The 19,824-nt window shown below is 36.0% G+C and overlaps 1 protein-coding gene and 1 long non-coding RNA gene across 4 annotated transcripts in view; one reads left to right on the top strand and one right to left on the bottom strand.

Moving 5' to 3' along the window:
* Window positions 1–6,143, top strand: part of pkaap (A-kinase anchoring protein pkaap) — a 56,880-nt gene extending 50,737 nt beyond the window's left edge. For both annotated transcript variants that reach the window (XM_081770445.1, XM_081770446.1), the window contains one exon: window positions 934–6,143. Coding sequence is in view for 1 of the 2 variants with exons in the window: in XM_081770446.1 (XP_081626572.1) it covers window positions 934–1,026 (93 nt within the window). In the remaining variant the exon portion in view is untranslated. The remainder of the gene's footprint in view (window positions 1–933) is intronic.
* LOC145694334 (uncharacterized) overlaps window positions 1–19,824 on the bottom strand; it is a 92,873-nt gene that overhangs the window by 29,562 nt on the left and 43,487 nt on the right. The gene's annotated exons all lie outside the window — the stretch shown is intronic.

Here is a 19,824-nt window from a genome sequence, read left to right as displayed (position 1 = left end):
AAGATACGAGTGATAGTATATGCATGACGAAAATACTATTCACAATATAAGATTTAAAGAATTGAACTTTTGTAGGTGATAGATATTTCCCGTCATGATATGAGTATTTTCTTATCCTAGTTCTCCATTTAACAAAGGCCTGGCGTGTGTGTCGTGGGTTCGATTCCTGCTTAGGGCATGGGTGTTATGTATTATCCTTCATTTCTAATCGTCTTTTTTACCTTAAAGTACATAATCTTGTAACATAAACTTCAGAAAATAAATAAGTTAATTAGCTTTATTTGGACAGCTCTATATCGATCATCAGAACGAAGACAAAGCATCAAAATAAAATTACATCAAAGTGTATTAACAGGGATACAAAGATTAACAGAAAGGAAAAGACTGGGATTTAACGCGTCCCGAGGAATGCATTTTTTACTTGTAATTTTGTTGTTGTGATGTGTAGAGTTGTATCCGAAATATATTGAAGTTTTAAAGAAATAAATAATAATAATAATAAAATGAAATGAAATCTTTAAATTTTACGTTCCACGCTTATGCCGGCTAGGCTAAAGAAAATAGTGATGAAGAGAAATGAATGAAATGATAGAATGAAGGAAGTGGGAGGAAATGGGAGAACCCCGAGAAAATCCACGCACATGTTGTTTGTCCACCGCAAAGCTCACTTGGCGCGAGCTGGGATCGAACCAAGGACCCCATGCACCAGAGGTGAACGCTCTACCACTGAGCCACCGCGGCTCCAAAGGAAAAGAAAATAAGTTGCGATTATATCACATATTGTGTTCTTGTTGGATGAAGTATTTTAGTAATACCCTACTTAACATCAAATAAAAAAAAGGGGAAAATGAACAAAGGAACAAAGCCTTGGCCCTGGAAAAAAAGTATTAATTGCTCTTTGTTGTGTGTTTATAACTTCGTGTTGTGTTGCAGGCGAAGGAGGAGATGGCGTGGCAAATCGCTGAGATGATAGTGAAGGACATTACAAACATGACAATGAAAGATGAAAGCGGTGAGGAGTCTTGATAATGTTCCCAGCGACGCCTTCATCTGTGATGATCATGAAAGCAGGGCCACAAACGGAAGTGCTTCCAGTGTTTACGTTGCATTTGTGAGTAGCCAGCCAACAGTCGTGTTGTATCTACAATGCATCGTTGTTATACGCAATTTCTCCATTCCATGTTATGCATTATTTAAAGAAACGCTATTTTTACGTAACCGCTGGTATACGCATGCAATGTGTTTATATACAACAATGAAAGTGTAATTTTTTTTTAAAAAAAGTAGTTTCTGTAACTTAGGTATATAATTTAAAAGAGACAAGTTGGTACAATAATTGCTTAAGATATGATAATAAGTACTGCATGATAGTAAATATTTCACTGGATATCACAAGATATGGATAGTCATTTTTCATTCCATTAATCAAGAAAATTGAGGGAAATCACCAAAGATTTCTTATATATATCTTCTGGTTTAGAGTAATTCAGAGCGATAACTATTTATACTACTACAAATTGTAGTTCCGAAGGAACCACAGCATTATCTGTAAATAAAATATTTATATATCAAATTATTTCAATCAACTATAGTTTTCTATAAGGAAAAGAATTTGTTTTTACGATATAAACAGCTTCAAATATATGAATCAGTCTATGTATTGTGCGTTATTTATTGTTAAATAACTCGTCTCATTATGACAGATTTTGTAAAAAGTGTCGAAGCCATAGGCATTCTATAAAATGTAGATTTCAGAATAAATATTTTATAGTCTTTCTTTGACATGCATGGCCAGGTCAGTTCAGTTGTGTGATAATTTATCGTGAAAGTAATATACGGGTTAGGTGGTTGTGTGTTTCCGTTCATAAAACTTAGAAGTTTTTTGTTCAATTTATGACAGGCGAAATGAAGAATTATTACTTTTGTTTTGATGTAAATAAAATATGATCATGTTTCCGTTTTACGTTATTGTGTTACTTTTTTTTTTTTTTTTTTTTTTTTTTTTAGGTGAATGAAAGATTGAATTTTGATTATTTATGCAGTACTGATAACCTTCAAAAATTTTCACGTGCCGTGTTCTCAGGATTAAACGTAAGATTTAAGACACCCCATCACAGCGAAATTAAAATACCGCTAATTTTACAGTACTTATGTGATATCTTCAAATAGATAAAAGATAATCGAAAAGTGGAAAGAGCTCGCGAGACAATATTAGTTTACATGAGATACCGTTATCACGACTCATTTATCTGTTTTCGACTTCCAGCCATTTAGAAAATCGGCATTTATTTTCACGTTTTTAAATGGCTGCAAACGGAAAACTACTAGGTACCTCATACAAAATAATATTGTCTAGCGCCCTTTTGTTCCACATTTCGATTATTTTTTTTTAAAAAAAATCTATTTGAAGATATCACATAGGTACTGTAAAATTAGCGGTGTTTTAATTTCGCAGTGATTAGGCCTCTTAATGATGTGCAAAGCACAGATTTGGCTTATGATGCGTATTGATTGGGCAGATTCCTAGGAAAAGAAATACTTAATGGTAGAGAGTATAACTGTTTCATTTGAACGAAATCTATTTGACATTTCTTATATTTGAACTACTGGAAACGAATTGGAGCAAATAAAAGTTGTAAACAAAAAATGTATACACACTCAATTGCATCTTTTGTACAGGATTGGCATAAGTGTCGGAGTTTTCAAGATTTAGCTTTGAGACTTTGGTGCGAGCAGTCTCGGTGAGAACACTCGGTCGAAAAAGTGTAACAGCTTTTTCAGGCCAGCCATCTTGAGTGAGTTTTTTCCTGGGATTCCCTCATTCATACCAGGCAAATGCCGGGATGGTACCTAACATAATGTTCCAGGCCGCTTCCTTCCTTCCCTTTCATCGGTTAGTGTGCTCGCCGAGCGACGTCATCCCTCATATACGTAACGGGCTAAATGGCGTTAGATGCCGACAGCCCAGAAATCTAATTACTAATTCCTAAGATTTAGCTTTGAGGTTCATTGTGGCTGTATGGTTAGGATATGTGTCTTCTACGGGATAGTCAAATTCGATTCCCGGTATGAGTTCCCAAGTTAAGCTGTAAGCCTATGCCTCATATAGTCTCTGCTGAAAGCAGACGTTAAGTTTCAAAATCAGTTAATTAAAATTCAGTTTTCACTTGGGAAAATTTCTAAAATACATACTCGTGAGTTTTAGCTTAACTTAGAGCTCTCATCAGCTTTCTTTCAATAAGTTTATTCCCGAAAATTGGAGGGAGAAAAGGGAGGTGGATAAATTTTTGTAAGAGTATGTAAATGGGGGCATGTTTGAAATGGGGGCTGGCCATCGACACATTAGTATAACAGACAGTAACTTCATTCACTTATGTTGTGGATCCAGGTAAATGGCAACGTTTCATTTTCATTTAACATTGGGCGCATAAAGAGAGTGTACAGCTCAAACAGCTCGTCTGATTTTAAAAATTCCTTCACTTTAGATTAAAAACATCATATTTGGAGACAGTTTTTTCTCTTACATTCTATTGTAACTCTGATAATAACAGAGTTACCCTATGACAGGGCCTTTTGAGACACCCGTATGTATTAATTGAGAGAGATGATTTATTCTTTCGTTCTTGGCATATTTTAACCGCAAGCTGGGGGGATGATCAGAATGCCCTAAAGAAATTATACACTTCGTTTTGTGGTAATCGATTATATTGGAGAGTTGTCTGGAATGTATATAAGGCTTTCCAGGTAGTAAGGACAAACTCAACAGAAGTGCGTGCAATCTGAACGCTCGGAAATTACATTTAAAGTGCTCGAATAGTATCAAACTGCTCTGTTGCAACCAGTTCTCGTTCTATTGTGGAAGTCGTTTTTCTTGCCCTCAGAATATACAGTTTCAAGATAAATGGACGCCCATTTTGACTTTCAGAGTACAGTTCCTTTTCAGGAAAGTTAGTTTTTGTTGAGTTTGCTCTTGCTACCCGAAATGTCTGATATGTTCAAACTTACGACATGAGGGAGATTTTACTCCATTTTATCCCCTTATGTCGTGATAGATTTTAACTCCTAACAATATGCTTATTTCTCAAAGTTGAAGAAAGTCATATTCCAAGTTTCATTCAAATCGGATAAGTTTTATGGGTTATGGTAGATCAGACAGGACACACAGATGCCGATTGAGTCGAATGATAGAAGCTTCATACGTTCGCTTCAATAACAGAAAGAAATATCTTCGTATCGTCTCCTTACGTCTCAACACTATAGAAAAATAGCTCTTGTCTTCAGCTAATTTTAGATGGAGGTAGTTAAAATTACGGGTTAATAAACTTTACAATCGGGGACACAAACTATGTTAGTAATAAAACCAGATGAGAGAATTTTAGATATAAAATGAGACATGGTGATTTATAGATTTATTAATAGACAAAACGTCTTATATAAATCACAAAGGAACATTTTTTTAATAATACAACAATAATCGAACATGTTAACTTATAATCTGGCGGCTTTTTTTTTTTTTTTTTTTTTTTTAATAGAAATAACAGAAATGGGTAAGAGCACAGAGATTTAACGAAATTGCATATTGTACGGAGATAATAATTTTCTTCGGAAATGGGTGAGAGAGCAAATCTTATACGACGGGCGTCCAATAAGTTATCTACCTAGACAGGTAGGAACGGAAATAGGCTCACCTGGTCATCACTGTTCTTCGATGTAGTCCCCGTGGAAGTCTATGCACCGCTGCCACTTTGTGGACAGCAAAGAAATCCCAGAGAAAAAATAGTCTTTATCATGGCCTGCAAACCATTGGGAAACAGCCTGTTGGATCTAGTTGTCCGAGGAAACACGTTTGATGGTGCTGTATCCCGGTACACTTTCACCAGTCGGTCGTGGATCTCCTTTGGTTCCTCCCCTTCTTTAGTGAGAAACTTGATGACTGAACAGTGCTCCAACTTCTGCATATCCGTTTCTCGCGGCGTCACACAGTCTGCTTAAATCCACTGCGTTGTTCCGACTGACCTCAAATTGCGCAGCGCCGTTTCCCACAGTGGCCTTGGCATGCGTGTCTGGCGTCATTATGCTTCGCCCCTCCTTTCCTGTCTAGGTGGATAACTAATTGGACACCCCTCGTATTTATATTTACTTCCTGTTAACAAAATAGTGAGTCGCTGAATCTTGAAACTATTAAATTAAGAAAGATTTTGAACATTGAGTGTAGCGTTTATTTAAATGTGTTCTCTGTATAATGTAACGTTGAAATTAAGTACGCCTAGATTTGTAATTGTTTTGTTCGTATCTAGAGAATGTCTGCCCTTCAATTAGACGAAAATTCAGTCTAAAAAGTTATAATGCTGTGCTAAGGTACAGTAACGTCATTCATAACTAGAATTTATTTAATGAAATTTTCACTCTGTAAGTAAAATAGAACGTTTTGTACCTTAAGAGGTGCTTTCTGGGAAAAGATAATTTAGCACAGGACACTTCTTGTAATGGAATTCTGTGTAGAGTATGTTAATACCTTGTAGCAAGATGCTTGTAACATAACCACATACATGATATAAAATGAATGAATGACTTGTGCCATGCAGTATGTTAGTAATATTTCCTCATTTCTTATATTAGGTCTGAAAAAAAACTCTACTTAGTTTCGTACCTGACACGTTTTTAGTCATAGAGCATGAATTATGTAGGAGCAATATAAAGGTGCTATCCTTGTAGGTTTTTTTTTTTTTTTTTTTTTTTTAACGAAAAAGATTTTCTTTATTAAAATATTTAATACACTTAGGTACACATGTACTTTATCTTTCCTTTGTTTTGTAATTCATTGCGCTGTTGGGTTTAATAATCAAAATACCAGTTTAAGTAGTTCGTGAGGTTCCTGGTAAAAAGTATCCAAACGTATTTTAAGTGCTATTGAATTAGACATGCTTCGGGCTATCACAATTTAATTTCCCAGAGTTTTAGCTTACCTATGTGTGCCGTTTCAATTTGTCAAAGGCTTTCGCACTCATGGGTGTTGTTTTCAGTTAGTTGTGAAGGTGAGGAGAGTTTTCAGAATAGGCTATTGAACATATTTAATACTGTCCCATTCTGGCACGAGAAATTATCAACGTGTTTTAAACATAAAGAATTTAACATACTTTTTTTTTTTTTAATTTTTATTCCTATATAGACAAGTATTCTTTAAAAGGATCGATATTTTCTGATACATTTCTCGAATATCTATCATCAAGAGCAAAAAGAGGCTTAAATCATACTAAGTATTAAGTTCATCACATGCTCTACCGACACCTGTACCTACAAAACTATACATACAATACCGGATATTATGGTTTTGCATTGTGCTTCATCTTTAACCGAAAGAAATGTTTTTGGAGACATATTATATGAAAACAAAAAATTCGAAACACAATGAAAAAGGAAATTTTACTGACAATGGAATAAAAAGTAAATGCTGAATATGGGTAACAGTACAATATGGCTACGTCGAACCTCACATTGCTTTCTAAGATAAAAATAGAGCGTTTCATATCTTAACTAATAGGTGCTGCCGAAGTACCTGTTTAGTGAAGTGGCCACATTATAAGGACCCTGATATAAGAAGCTAGTACGAGGCGCATCCAGAAAGTAAGTTTCCCACGCGTCCCATAGCTAGGAAACCGTATGTTGCGCGAAGCGACTGCATGCACGCGAGAGAGTAAGGTCCTAGCATGGTGCATGCGCCAGCAGAACTTCCCTAATTCTCTCAGTAGCGTTGTGGCAGTGGTTGAAGATGGATGTTCGTATTCCAGCTCCTTGTTCGGGAACTTATCATGTAGAATCGTTGCTTTACAATAACGGAACCCAGCGGTCAGTTCCCGCAGATTTCCCGTTCCTTATTGCACACCATTGTCACGGAGCGCTTGCTGTTCAAGAAGTTGTGTGCCCACAAAACAGGGGACATGGAGTCAGCATTGACTTTTTTGCAACGATACAGCTGACGATGGATTGCAATCGGTGCTGTGCCCTATCGGTGTGTATTCAAACACTGACTTTACACACGGCGGGAGCTGGAATAGGAACGTCCATCTTCAGCCACTACCACGACGCTACTGAGAGTACTAGGAAAGTTCCGCTGGCGCATGCGCAATGCTAGGACCTTACTCTGTCATGTGCGCACACTCGCTTCGCGCAACATATGGTTTTCTAGCTATGGGACGCGTGGGAAACTTACTTTCTGGATGCGCCTTGTATTTTGGAATATCTGCAATATTAAGAAAATAATATATATATATATATATATATATATATATATATATATATATATATATATATATATATATATATATGATAACAATTAGTAGTTAAGTGCGCTTTATTTTTGTACATAGTTATATAATTTGGAATGTTGAATAAGAGTGTGATACCCTTATAATTGGTGAGTAATATTATCTCCGCTTCTTACTAATATGCCAATGTTATATAATTTCATTATTTGCACTGGTGTAACTTCAACGAAGCATGTGGCACTTATTTCAAATCTGCTTTTGCCACTGGTGATGGCTACTCGATAAATGTACCCGAAATATCGACTTTTGAAACAATATTTGTCTACATAGGAATATGAAGGTCAGTAAAATTCTTTACTGTGCTCTAATGTATTCCTTAACGTTCTATAAGCAATTATGTTTTAAATAATTACATTACAGTGATACGGTCAACCAAGTCCAGAACAATTGTTTCCTTAAATTACAAAGTGCACAAGTGTCACCTTGCCATTTGTACTTGGATATTTTTTACCATGAACCATACGATATTTTTTTTATTAGTCGAAGTTTGTATGTATATACGAACATTGTTTGTATAGAATAATTGTTAACGAAAAATTCCAGAATGCGTTATACCAATATAGATAGGAGAAACAAAAAAACTATTTGGCTTGTGTTAATCTACATCTAGTCATTCGGAGGTAATAAACACAGGATTGTTTCAAAATAAGTTATACTGCCAAACATGCATTAATATATTTCTGGAGTAGTCAGAGAAACAACTGTAGTCAAGGGTCTGTATACCTTTACTCAGGGCTGGATTTAGAGAAAACAGTGTTGCCACTTCGCGTCGTCTCTCCACCTGTTCTATTACTTCTTAGTTATTTATTTTACTTATTTCCGCCGCATTCCATCCATCTTTTTTTGTTTTCTAATGCAGTAAAAAGAGTTTTATATCAAATCAGCCTGTATTACAGTAACCCAACCCTTTTCCTTTCGTGTGCATAAGTTACGTACAAGAAAATAGTGAAAGGACAGACACATTGAAAAACTACCCGTTTAAGCAGTTAGCGAAGTCCTTATAATATACCTTTCTTACTGTGTGTGATCATGTTTCAGAGGTGAGTATTATTATTATTATTAACTATTTTGCCGTTTGGCAGGTCCTGGGATTTTTTTTTTTTTAGTGTTTCTTTCGCGTTTCTCGATCTTCAGTTTCCTCTTTTAACTCCCAATATTTTGTTCTATTCTTCAAATCATCCATATGTTGTGTTTTTCATATTCCTCGCTTTCCCTCCATCTTGTGTGGCAATATGAAGAAGACAATTTGTTCCCAAGATATTTCTAATCCAGTTGGCCTTCCTACGAAGGATGCGGGCTAGAAGCGTCCTCGTCTTTCCTATCCGTTTTGAAACATCTTCCTTTGTTACTATCTGTGTCTATTTTATCTTCTTCATTTTCCTTCAACACCACATTTCGAAGCTCTCTAAATATTTCTTCTCTAACTTCCGTAATGCCCAAGTCTCTGAACCATACAGTGCAATGCTTCATATATATAGCACTTGACTAACTTCTTCCTTGGTCCAGTACTATGCCTGCTAGTTAAGAGTGATCTTTTTGGTGCAGTAAGTGTCTTTCGTCAAAATATTTTCCAGATACTTAAAATGATCTCCTCGTCAAGTTCTCTTTGTTCTATTCTGACCCGTAAGCGCGCGTTTTGACGGGTTATTCTCATGACTTTCGACTCTTCGATGTTGCTTCCATTCCATATTGCTTTCAGTGTCAACCATTTCGTCAATCATCTCCTGTAGTCCTCCTTCCGTTCTAGCTATAATAACCGTATCATTTGCATACTAGATCTTAATAATGATCTGCCTCCAATCTTAAAAACTTAAATCAAGGAAAGTCAAAATCTGATTCATTACTAAATTATAAGCTTTGGTAGTGTATGGGGGAAATAAACTTTGAGACGATATATCATGAAACTGTTGACTTGCGGTAAGTGGTGAGGCCAATTTGGAGGAAGTCATGCATGAACTGACAAATAATACCCCATTTAGGGCGTTGGGGATACCACATGAGGAATTCTCCACAGGAAGTAGAGAATGTTGAATAATCTCCCGAGGGATATAAAAAAATTCTTGCGCAGCTTTCTTAACGGTGCGCCATCATTAATTTTATGAAGAAATTGTTCTGTTGTCTTTTAAATGAACCGGAATTTGTAATGACTTGAATTTACTGATTTGTTCATCAAATCTATTTAAATGTCATGAAAATTAAATTTTGTGAACTATCATTTTAATATTTAATGATCGAATTTAGGTAATATTGATTTTATATAAAATGCAAATTCATTTTGAAAAAGCAAGGAATATTTAATTAGTCTTGAAACTCCTTCGTGGCCGGCCATATGGTCATCGGGCGAACGGGGTTTGATTCCCGGCAAGTGGTTCGGATCCCATACTAAACAGTAGTCCAGATCTCCTTCGTAGCTAAGCGGTTAGCGTATGCGCCTTTGGCATTGGACACCTGGGTTCGATTCCTGACGGGAGCTCATGTGGTTCGGATTCCACGTTAATCAGTAGGTCCCGTCTCATATAGCCTCGCTGCTGAAAGGTACGTTAAACTCAAAATCAACTCAAACTGTATGTCCATGTCTCATATAACCTCACCTTAAGCAAACAATTTAACTAGACTTAGAAGAAAATCAGTCCGCAAATAAAATATTCTTTTTAATTTAACGTCCTACAATTAAGCACCGAGGTTATTAATGGAGACTGATAATGTTAATGAACGAAATGAAGAAAGTGGGAGGAACTTGAAGAACCCCGAGAAAACCCATGCACACGGTGATTTCCATCACAAAGCTCACTTGGAGCGAGCTGGGATCAAACCAGGGACCCCAATTTACCAGAGGGGAGCACACTATTATTGAGCCGCCGCGGGCCGACATTAAACCATTAAAAATCTAATTCATTTCAAAGAAAATAGAAAAAATAATTCGTCATGTAAATCAGTGGGCTGAAGCATGAAAATGGCGAAAGTCCTCATTACCGTTAACACCTTGAAACCCACTTAAATTGTGGGTTTCTGTAATTTTTTCTACACCGGTTCCTGTTAAACCAATAATGTTTGTTCAAAGATCTTCATTTTGTTCCGTGTTGCGAAGCTTATAACGAAGAAACATCCGATTTTGACCTACATGCATATTGACTGTGTTTGGCTTGCTTTCGTGAGTAGAACGACTTCCCATATATTTTGGAAACATCCTATATACAGTAGACTCAGGAGCAGGGCGTATTTACGATTTTGTTTCGGGAGGGGCTTTGCCTGAAAATGTGAAAATTCTGCAAGATATTTAATATACTTTACTATAGTAAGTAAGATTTCGGGGGGGGGGGGTTAAGCCCGGAAGCCCCCCCTAAATACGCCACTGCTCACGAGTATCCGGCCAAATATGGCGGAAGGGCAGGCCGGAGTTCTATGAACTCATTAAGCATACCCCATGAACAGTTTACTAATACAGTACTGTGCGTACTGATTGAAGTCCGTTACACACTGACGGAACGATAAACGAGGAACAGAACGCTGCTTTTTTCCTGTCACAACTTATTTTGCTCACGACACGTAGGAGGATCATAGCAGACGCCCACTTCCAATGCCTTGGCAATGTTGCCAATGCAGCGCCTTGCCTTCCTCATTTAATTACGATAAAAGAAAACTACGCCGGATAGTCACGAGCTAGATACTCGGAAATTTAGTGTATATATTAGCAATAATTTGGAATTCGAACGATTATATTACATAGAACAGAATAGAAAATAATTCCTTGGGTTATAAAAAGGTAATTCAGCGATAAAAATGTAACTTCGTATACCTTTATGTGTAAAGTTATTTTGATGGCGCTTTGTGGTAGCACTTCTCTAAATCCAGCCTTGCTTTACTTCGGTGGTTCACAGTATTATTGCGACTAATATCTTTTGGTTATCAGTTGTTTTCTTTTATAGACCATACGCTTTCATTTTTCTTTTCTTTTTTACAGTCTTTATATATATATATAATAAAGTGTTTTTGTTGCATTTTTATTAGTCGTAATGTTATAGCATTTACTTCTAGAAAGAATTGGGTGAAGCTAATGTTTTTAATATTATTGTTTCGTATCGTAATATGACACTCCGTACATTGTTGACTGGTGTAACAATTAAATGTACCATGTATCCTAGGTGCATTTGAAAAGTACTGGATCTTCTGTATCCAATTAGTATGAATCAAAAGTAAACAATATCATTTAGTGAGGTTCTAGTTTTTCTGGAATATTTTTAAGTGGCCAAACCGTGCCAAATGGTTTACTTGTACTATTAGTATTGTCATCATTACTCTTACAATAAACGCAGACGTTTATTAACTGTTTCCCGTCGTTGTTTATTTTGTGTAATCCCCCCCCCCCCTTCCTTTGATCCTTTTATAACTGTCTCCACAGGGAGCTTCAAACTATTTGCCGTTTAATCTGAAATGGAAGGCGCACGCCACATATCATTTACCAGCAAGTACAGAATTCTGTAGAACACAGTCGCATTCACTCACTTCTATGGTTGAAGATTCATCGTTGCAGAAACAAGATCATCCGTGGATTCTGTAATGTTGCCAAACCAACACAATCGCGATTATTATTCTCCGCTAATTTTCTACTTTATACGAGGGAGTATCAGTAACTAAGGTTACAAGGCCGATATTTCTGGAGTTTCGTTTGTTATAGATGAATGAGGAGTGTGCGGTAATTTTAATACATGGAATTGGCAACTATGCAGAGTTTCAGCCACTCGCCACTTCGGCGCTAGTTGTAAATAAATACAAATGGCGACTCGTTTGGAAAACTGGCCTCGCGAAGAAGTCCGCTCAGCTCTGTTATTCAATTTTCGTGGGCAAAGCATGTAACCGCGGCTGAAATTCACCGGCTGTAATGTCTCCTCAGCATGTCGCAGAATGGTGTCAGAAGACGACCACGCTTTAAACCAGTTTTGCTGGGACATCATCTACCACCCTCCCTACAGACCGGACTTCGCTCCAAGCGACTTTCACCTGTTCCCACACTTGAAGGAGCGCCTAGGAGGCCGACGCCTCGCTTCAGATGAGGTGGTGGAATACTTCATGACAATGTGGCTTAACACGCAAGAACAGGATTTTTACCAGAAGGGAATGCTCAAACTCTTCCCACGATGCAATAAGTGTCTCAACTAATATGCAGACTATGTCGAAAAAAAAAAAAAAATACAAATTTCGCTCCAGTCTTTAACTTTGTAACCTTACTCTCTGATTACTCCTCGTGTATATATATATATATATATATATATATATATATATATATATATATATATATATATATATATATATTAACGTGTGCTACAAATTTCTAACCGGAATGATTTAGTATCTTAGAAACTTTTTATATTTGGGGGCAGAGCGTAGCTCATCTGAAATTTGTAACACCGTGTATTTAGACAACTCGAGGATGAATTTAACAAATCGTCTTAGGATAAGAAATGAAATACTCAATTACTTTTGGATATTTTCGACATCACACCACAAGCTATTAGGATTCGAAATGGTCTTAACTATAGAAATCTACTACATCGTAATGGCACAGAAACTTAACCATTTTGGTTATCTAACATCGCAAATAGATGTAGTACTCACAGGTTGTTCAGCTCAGTTCAACTCCAAACGATGTCCTTCCACTCTCCAATCTTAATTACAACTCCCCGATTCTAGTCTCCGTCCTCAACCAGCACAACCCCTTTCCGGGATTCAGGTGCTTCCTGGTTGTGGCGAAGAGCTTAGCTCAGGTCTCTTTCTGCAATCTCTTACTTCCTTATTTCCGTATAGGAAAACTTCCTATAATTGTGGTGTGATGCCGACGTTATCTGTTTTTATTTTTTTTTTAAAGCAGTATGACTATAACTTCCTTGTTTTATAATAAACAACATAAATTAGACAAACACATGTAAGGATTTGGGGTACTTTACATTACCCCTGTCTCGAAATTTTGAGCACGATTCTATGTGCCAAAAAGGAAAAAAAAAGATTACTGTCCACCTGTATAAACATAAAAAGTAAATAATAATTAAGTTCGTCCATTATCTTCGAACACTCTGTATATATAAAGTTTTCTTTTTACTTGTATGTATGTATATATATTCCACCACCAGCATTGTCCGTCACCAATAATATGAATATATGTTGTTTGTATCACATGAGTATTCTGCTGACAAGGTAATATTACAATAAATGTAGGTTAATGTCACTGTATCCTGTCTGTAAGAAAGAAAAAAAAACACATTGTCATAAAACACTTTGCACTCTGAATGAAACAAAACACTCAGTTTATTTCACTAGTTATGTGTGAGTTTGTGTTTTTCGTCATCTGTTCCTTCCTATACTGGAATACATGTTACTTGGAGGTATGTATTCTGTCATATGTATTTAATTGTCATTATCACTGAAGTCCTCACTTCGATAACTGGTAGTAGTATTTAATCCTTTGAAAGCATAGATTCCTCAGGATCCTGTTGTTCGGCTCAGTCCACATGGTCCATTGTTGATATCTGGCATTGAAGATAAGGCATCTATGGGGAACTGCTACTGTTGCTGTTCTTTTGTTGATGATGTTCATATGTTGTTGTGTAGGAGTGATTATTGAGTGTTTTTGTTTATGCGTGTAGTAAATACATTTATTTACAGATATTAAGACAAGCACAACTGTTAAGTCTGCACCATTACTTAGAAGTAGTGAAATGAGTCCATTTTTAATGTTTGAATAACACGAAGTTAGAAGAAATCATTGACATACCATTAACATTAAGAATTATAGTAGGCGTAGAAGGCTTAATTGTTGGATATACATTTAATGTATCATCATAGAGGTGTATCGAAGAACAATCTGGGGTTACGTGTGAATCTGTTTTTGAAGAAACATATTTGACAGATCGAATATGTGAATTTGAAACGTTATTTGGGGTTAATTTAATTTTGAATAATTTGTATATTATAAATGACAAAATTATTAAAATGATTATTAAAATAGTAATTATAGGGATGACGAAAGTATATGATTGCATTGTGGAGCGTACCTAGAAAGGCAAAAGAAGAAAAAAAGGTTCAGAAAATGAAGTTGTTACTTGGTTATTCTTCTTTGAAATATGCTTAGAATAATTTTAATAATAACCAAATATTTCTTTCTTTCTTTTTTTAATTAACTAGTTTCTTTGAAGGATGCTTTGCATACCTGTTGCCTAGTTAATCTGCTGTGAAATAGACTCTACTTGAAAATTTGCTTCGCAAAATTTATATTCATAGCCTACTCACGTTTCAATAACAATATTGTATTTCATTGTTTATTTCTTTAATCATTTTCAGGCCTGTGAATCTGATTACTTAGTTCAGTTACTATCTTATTCAGCTTGTACATTTTAATAACTAGAGCTACAATAAGAATTAGTAATAGAAATCCTACTAGTATAAAAATAATTCCAATGCTATAAGTAATATGAGTATCAAAGTGAGCCCATATTGGCATAGTAGGGTTCACTGTCAAATTCGATAGTTGAGAAGAAAGGTTCTGTAATTTATCCAAGTAAAATTGGTTTCCTACATCCCATTGTGAAAATGAAAGATTTATAGGTAACTCTATGTGATGATATGTAACTTCTACGGTATGTCTACTATCTAAGATTATTTGATTTGCAATCACTGAATCGAACGCATTGTAAGATAAGAAATAAGCTCTGTGTTGATCGTCTGAATAATTTGAATAAACCGGTGTTTGGACATTTCTAGAGACAACATGAACAGTTGTTAATGCTGAAAACAAAATACCTACTGGAGTGTATAGATAAATAAATTTGGAGTTCGTAGTATACTTTACTATATAATAACGACTAATTAAAAATAATATGAATAAATATTGAAAAAAATCTTTGAAGATTTTTTTTTATTAATGCAATCACTCTAAGTTTGTTGAATGTCTATAAATAGTAAATTCTCTAATTTCCTATATCGCGAAATAAGAAAGTTTTCGGCCTAACTAGCTTATCAAAGAAATAGAATAGTCCCAGGAAAGAAAAATAAGGGTATTGATTCCTTTGTGTTCGAAAAGGAAAACCGTAAGGCACTTACACTCACGGTGTCCGAAGAAGAGAGACTGTTATCGCGCAGTCTATTCGCACTTGCTGAGTGAACGAAAGAAATCAATACGAAAGGCTTTCACCAGAGTGACCTAATATCCCTATTCTAGACTAACATATGATCCTCTTCTTTTCCAATGTACCATCTCGATATTCGTCCAGTGGTTCTTGATTTCGCTTCTATTGGTGGTCATCTTTCGTTGATTGAAGATCTGGTTGACTCTCAAAGTTTCGGCGTGGGAACATCTTAAGTTGATAGTAGAAACTTGTTTCTTCTTTGGGCGTCGTCTGTGTCCACCGGCGTCTATGGGTGTCATCTAGCGTCTTCGCTTGTCCTGTGGTGCTGATCACATCATTCATCATGTTTCTTAGTTGTAGATGTTGAATTGTTTCTATAGATGCAAATCTTGGAGAATTTTCTTCGTCCCATGTGTTGTGGAGCAAATTGCCTACTTTCCAGGCTAATGGGTGTTTATGTCTCAGCGTCTTCTTCTCTTACTGATGAAATCTTCTTTAAAGATCTGATGTCCACTTCATCACGTTTGGCGTTATTCTTCTTATTTTGATATTCTACGACGATTTTGTTCGCACTGTTAGTGAAACCTACAACTGTAGCTTTCTTGTTATATTTGTGACTGAACACTTCTGGGATCCCTTTCTTTTTCTGATGATCCTTCACTAGGACAACATCCCCAATCTGGAATTCTGCTTGTTTGTTTTCTTCAAGAAACTTCTCAAGTTGCTTTTGATAATTCTTGATCATATTTTGATAAGCCTCTTCTCTTATCGTTTTCAAAACTTCAATGCGGTCTGCATTTTCGATGTTTTGCACTGGAGTCTGAAATTCATTTTCCAACAATGACCTTGGCTGATAACCATGTAGCAAAAAGAAATTGCTAAATTTTGTTATCACGTTTGTAACATTATTTAACGAAAAGGTGAGTGCTGGTAAAAATAAGTCCCATGTGTGTCCTTTAGACGATACATAGTGTCGTAACGCTTGCTGAATAGTGTCTGCTGTTTTCTCCACCAAACCTAAAGATTCGTGCTGATTGACAGCTATGAAATTCAATGTGGTTCCCAACCTTTCTGAAAGTTCGGCCATCATTTTACTGCGGTGTCCGGGAAGTCTGTCCAAAAAAATTTTCTCTGGCAAACCATACTTGAGAAATACTTTCCGATATAACGAGTCAGCAATTGATTCTGCTGTTAAGTCTATTAAAGCATCTGTTACAATATACCTAGTACAAAGATCACATGTGATGAGAATGTATTTGTTATGCTTTTCAGACATTGGGAAAGGGCCTACCTGATCGATTTGGATAGTAGAAAAAGGCTGTGATTGAGCATATGTCTGTGGTAACATTTTTGGAGGTTTAGTGACTCTCTTATTTAATAAACAGGATGGGCAACTTCTAACCTTGTTTCTAATGAACGTTTTCATGTGTGGAAAATAAATTCTATGCAATGCATAGTTATATGTTCTCGTTTGACCTTGATGAGCAGAGGTTAATGGCGACTTATGAATCATATCAAACACTTTGTTTTGTAACTTAAAGGGAATACATAGTAAACGTTTGGCTACGTTTGCAAACTTATGTATTCGGTAAAGTTTTCCATCTACTAATTCATAGCATTTCGACATTCGTACTGCATTGGTGTTAGATGAAACTTCACCCGTTTCTAAATATTTATAAATATCTCCAAAGAATGTGTCCTCTCTTTGATAGCGGCCTATATCCTGTGGCTCTGTGAAATTCACTAAACATTTGTCTTGATCGATATTTTCTACTGAAAGATCTCCCGGCTGTACGGGAAGTAGTGTGTAACGGCTAAGTCCGTCAGCTATATTGAGCTCACTTTTTACATGTATTGGCGTGAATTGATAATCTGATATATAAAAATACCATTTCAAAAGTTTTGGTGGCAAATTCTTACTGGTCTTCAGAAATGTTAGAGCTCTTGAATCTGTCTTCAGATAAAAATGTCTTCCAAGCAGGAAGTAACGAAATGCTCGCAATGAAGCTATAATTGCTAGAAGTTCAATTTCTAAAACACTCAATTTTTTCTCTGATTCTGTTAACAAACGAGAGTAGTATGAGATAACATACCATTCACCTGAATTTTCATCATCTGTCTGCAGCAAAATTGAAGAAATTGCTGTCCTTGACCCGTCAGTATACAAGCACAAGGGTTTGTTTTGATCGTACGGTGCAAGAGCGGGGGCTGCTAGCAATTTCTGTTTCAAAAGTTCAAAGATTTCTTGATGTTGAGCGGTCCATTCAAACCTTTCTCGTTTACGAACGAGCTTTTGAAGCGGTTCCGTGATTTCTGCATAATTGGGCAAAAATTTTCGAATATAATTACAAAGCCCTAAGTAGGATCGTAATTGTTTCGTATTTTTAGGTGGAGGATAAGTTTCAATAGTTTTCAAAATTCTGTCTGAAACTTCAAACCCAAATTTTGAAATTTTGTGTCCCAACGCTATGATTGATTTCATGAGAAACTGTGATTTCTCTACCGACACTCTTAAACCATAGATTCTCAGTCTATGCAACAGTTGTTCTAGAACTTCTACAAATTTCTCTTCAGAATTTGAAAATAGAAATAGATCATCCACATATAAGGCTATATTGTCGGGCTGTAAATTAGCTAGTACAACTGACAGGAACGTATTAAAATAAAAAGGCGAATTTACATAACCTTGTGGCATACGAAGGTATTCGAATTTTCCAAGATTTGGAATGCTAAATGATGTAAATTTCCTTGATTGAGGCTCTAATTCTAATGTGAAAAAAGCATTAGAGATATCCAAGTATCCGTAGTACAAGTGTCCTGACATAGTTGACAGTATTTCACTGACAGGAGGTAAACTAACACTATGATATAAAACTCGTGAATTCAATTCTCTCAGATCAATAATCTTGCGCAGTTTTCCTGACGGTTTCCTAAGAAACATAACCGGAGAATTATAAGGCGAATTGGATCTTTGTATCACCCGTTGTTCCAATAACGTATTTATAAATTGCGTAACTTCCGATTTCAGTGCATGTGGAATTGGAAATTGTTTGCGTGAAAACGGAATTTCTGTGTTAAGTTCAATTTTACATTGAAAATGTCTTGCTTTTCCGATCCTGTTAGGATTCCACGTAAACACATCAGCAAAGCGGTAGCAGAGGTCTATTACTTTTTCTCTATATTCAGGACTGGCATCTTGACCAATATTTAATTTAGAAATTTGAAATAACTGTTGTCCTTCCCGTAATAATTCCTCATCTACGTAATTTTCATCTATTGATTGGCAACATTGATTTGACTCTTCAATTTGAACGTCTTCCGCTTTTCCGATTACAAAATTCTTATGAAGAACGACTTTTGTGACTAAAGGGTTAATAATTTCAACTACAGGTTCGTTTTTATTTAAAATAGCTCGCGGCACTAAAATTCCTAGTTTCTCAATTATAGACATGTCTGGCTCTAAAATCACTTCTTGACCTGATTTCGAATTAATACATTTAAGTGGAACAATTATTCTTGTCCTTGGAGGAAGATACGTCCTCTTATGAATGACAAACTTTGGATCATATGCCTCTGTCAACAAACAAAATATTGGCTCTGAAACCTGATGACCCGTATTACTCTGTTGTTGTGTGTTACGAGGAGGCTTTCCATATCTAAACAAAGATAGCATCTTATTAAGGTAATCAACACGGGCGTTATGAAAAATAAAGAAGTCATTTCCTAAAAGAGCTTTCGGACCAAAATTTTCCACTATTCTAAACCTGTGATGAAAGGATCGACCGTTGATTAGAAATTTGATTATGGCTGTGTGTTTCAGCTCTATAGGTTCACATGAAACACCAACAACTTTCGTAATTTCCTGTGACAATTTAGTTTTAGGAGATAGCAATGATTTATCTAAAATTGATATTGTACTTGCCGTATCTGCAATTATTTTTAATGGTTTCTTTCTAAGTTGAATTGTAAATCTAACCATGTCCCCTTCAATTTCTAATGGAGTCTGTATCTCTTCTCCCTGAACATTCTTTTGTTTATATTGACGGTGTATACTAGTATTATTAATGTCTACGGGTGGGCCCTTTTTCTTGTTATCTGTACATCCACCGTCTGCATGTACAGACGTTGTCAGTTTAAATTATGAGTTCCCTGTACCTGATTCATTTGGGAAGGGTTTTGTACAGGAACATAATATGTTGTACCATTACTTTGCATGTGATGTACACCCTGCATTTGATTAAAACTAGGTACTTGTTGTACATGAGGCACATTAGTATGATGACAACAACACTGGTTGTTATGATAATTTGCGCGTCCTGATCTAAAATTACCGCGACCACCACGGCCTCGAAAATTGTTATTTTTCCCTCTAAAATTGTTGT

The sequence above is a fragment of the Thermobia domestica genome, chromosome 9, assembly GCF_964235325.1.
Source record: "Thermobia domestica chromosome 9, izTheDome1.hap1.1, whole genome shotgun sequence".
NCBI lineage: Eukaryota > Metazoa > Arthropoda > Insecta > Zygentoma > Lepismatidae > Thermobia > Thermobia domestica.
Note: the sequence above shows the minus strand (reverse complement) of the source record. Positions and strands in the feature narration are given on the sequence as shown.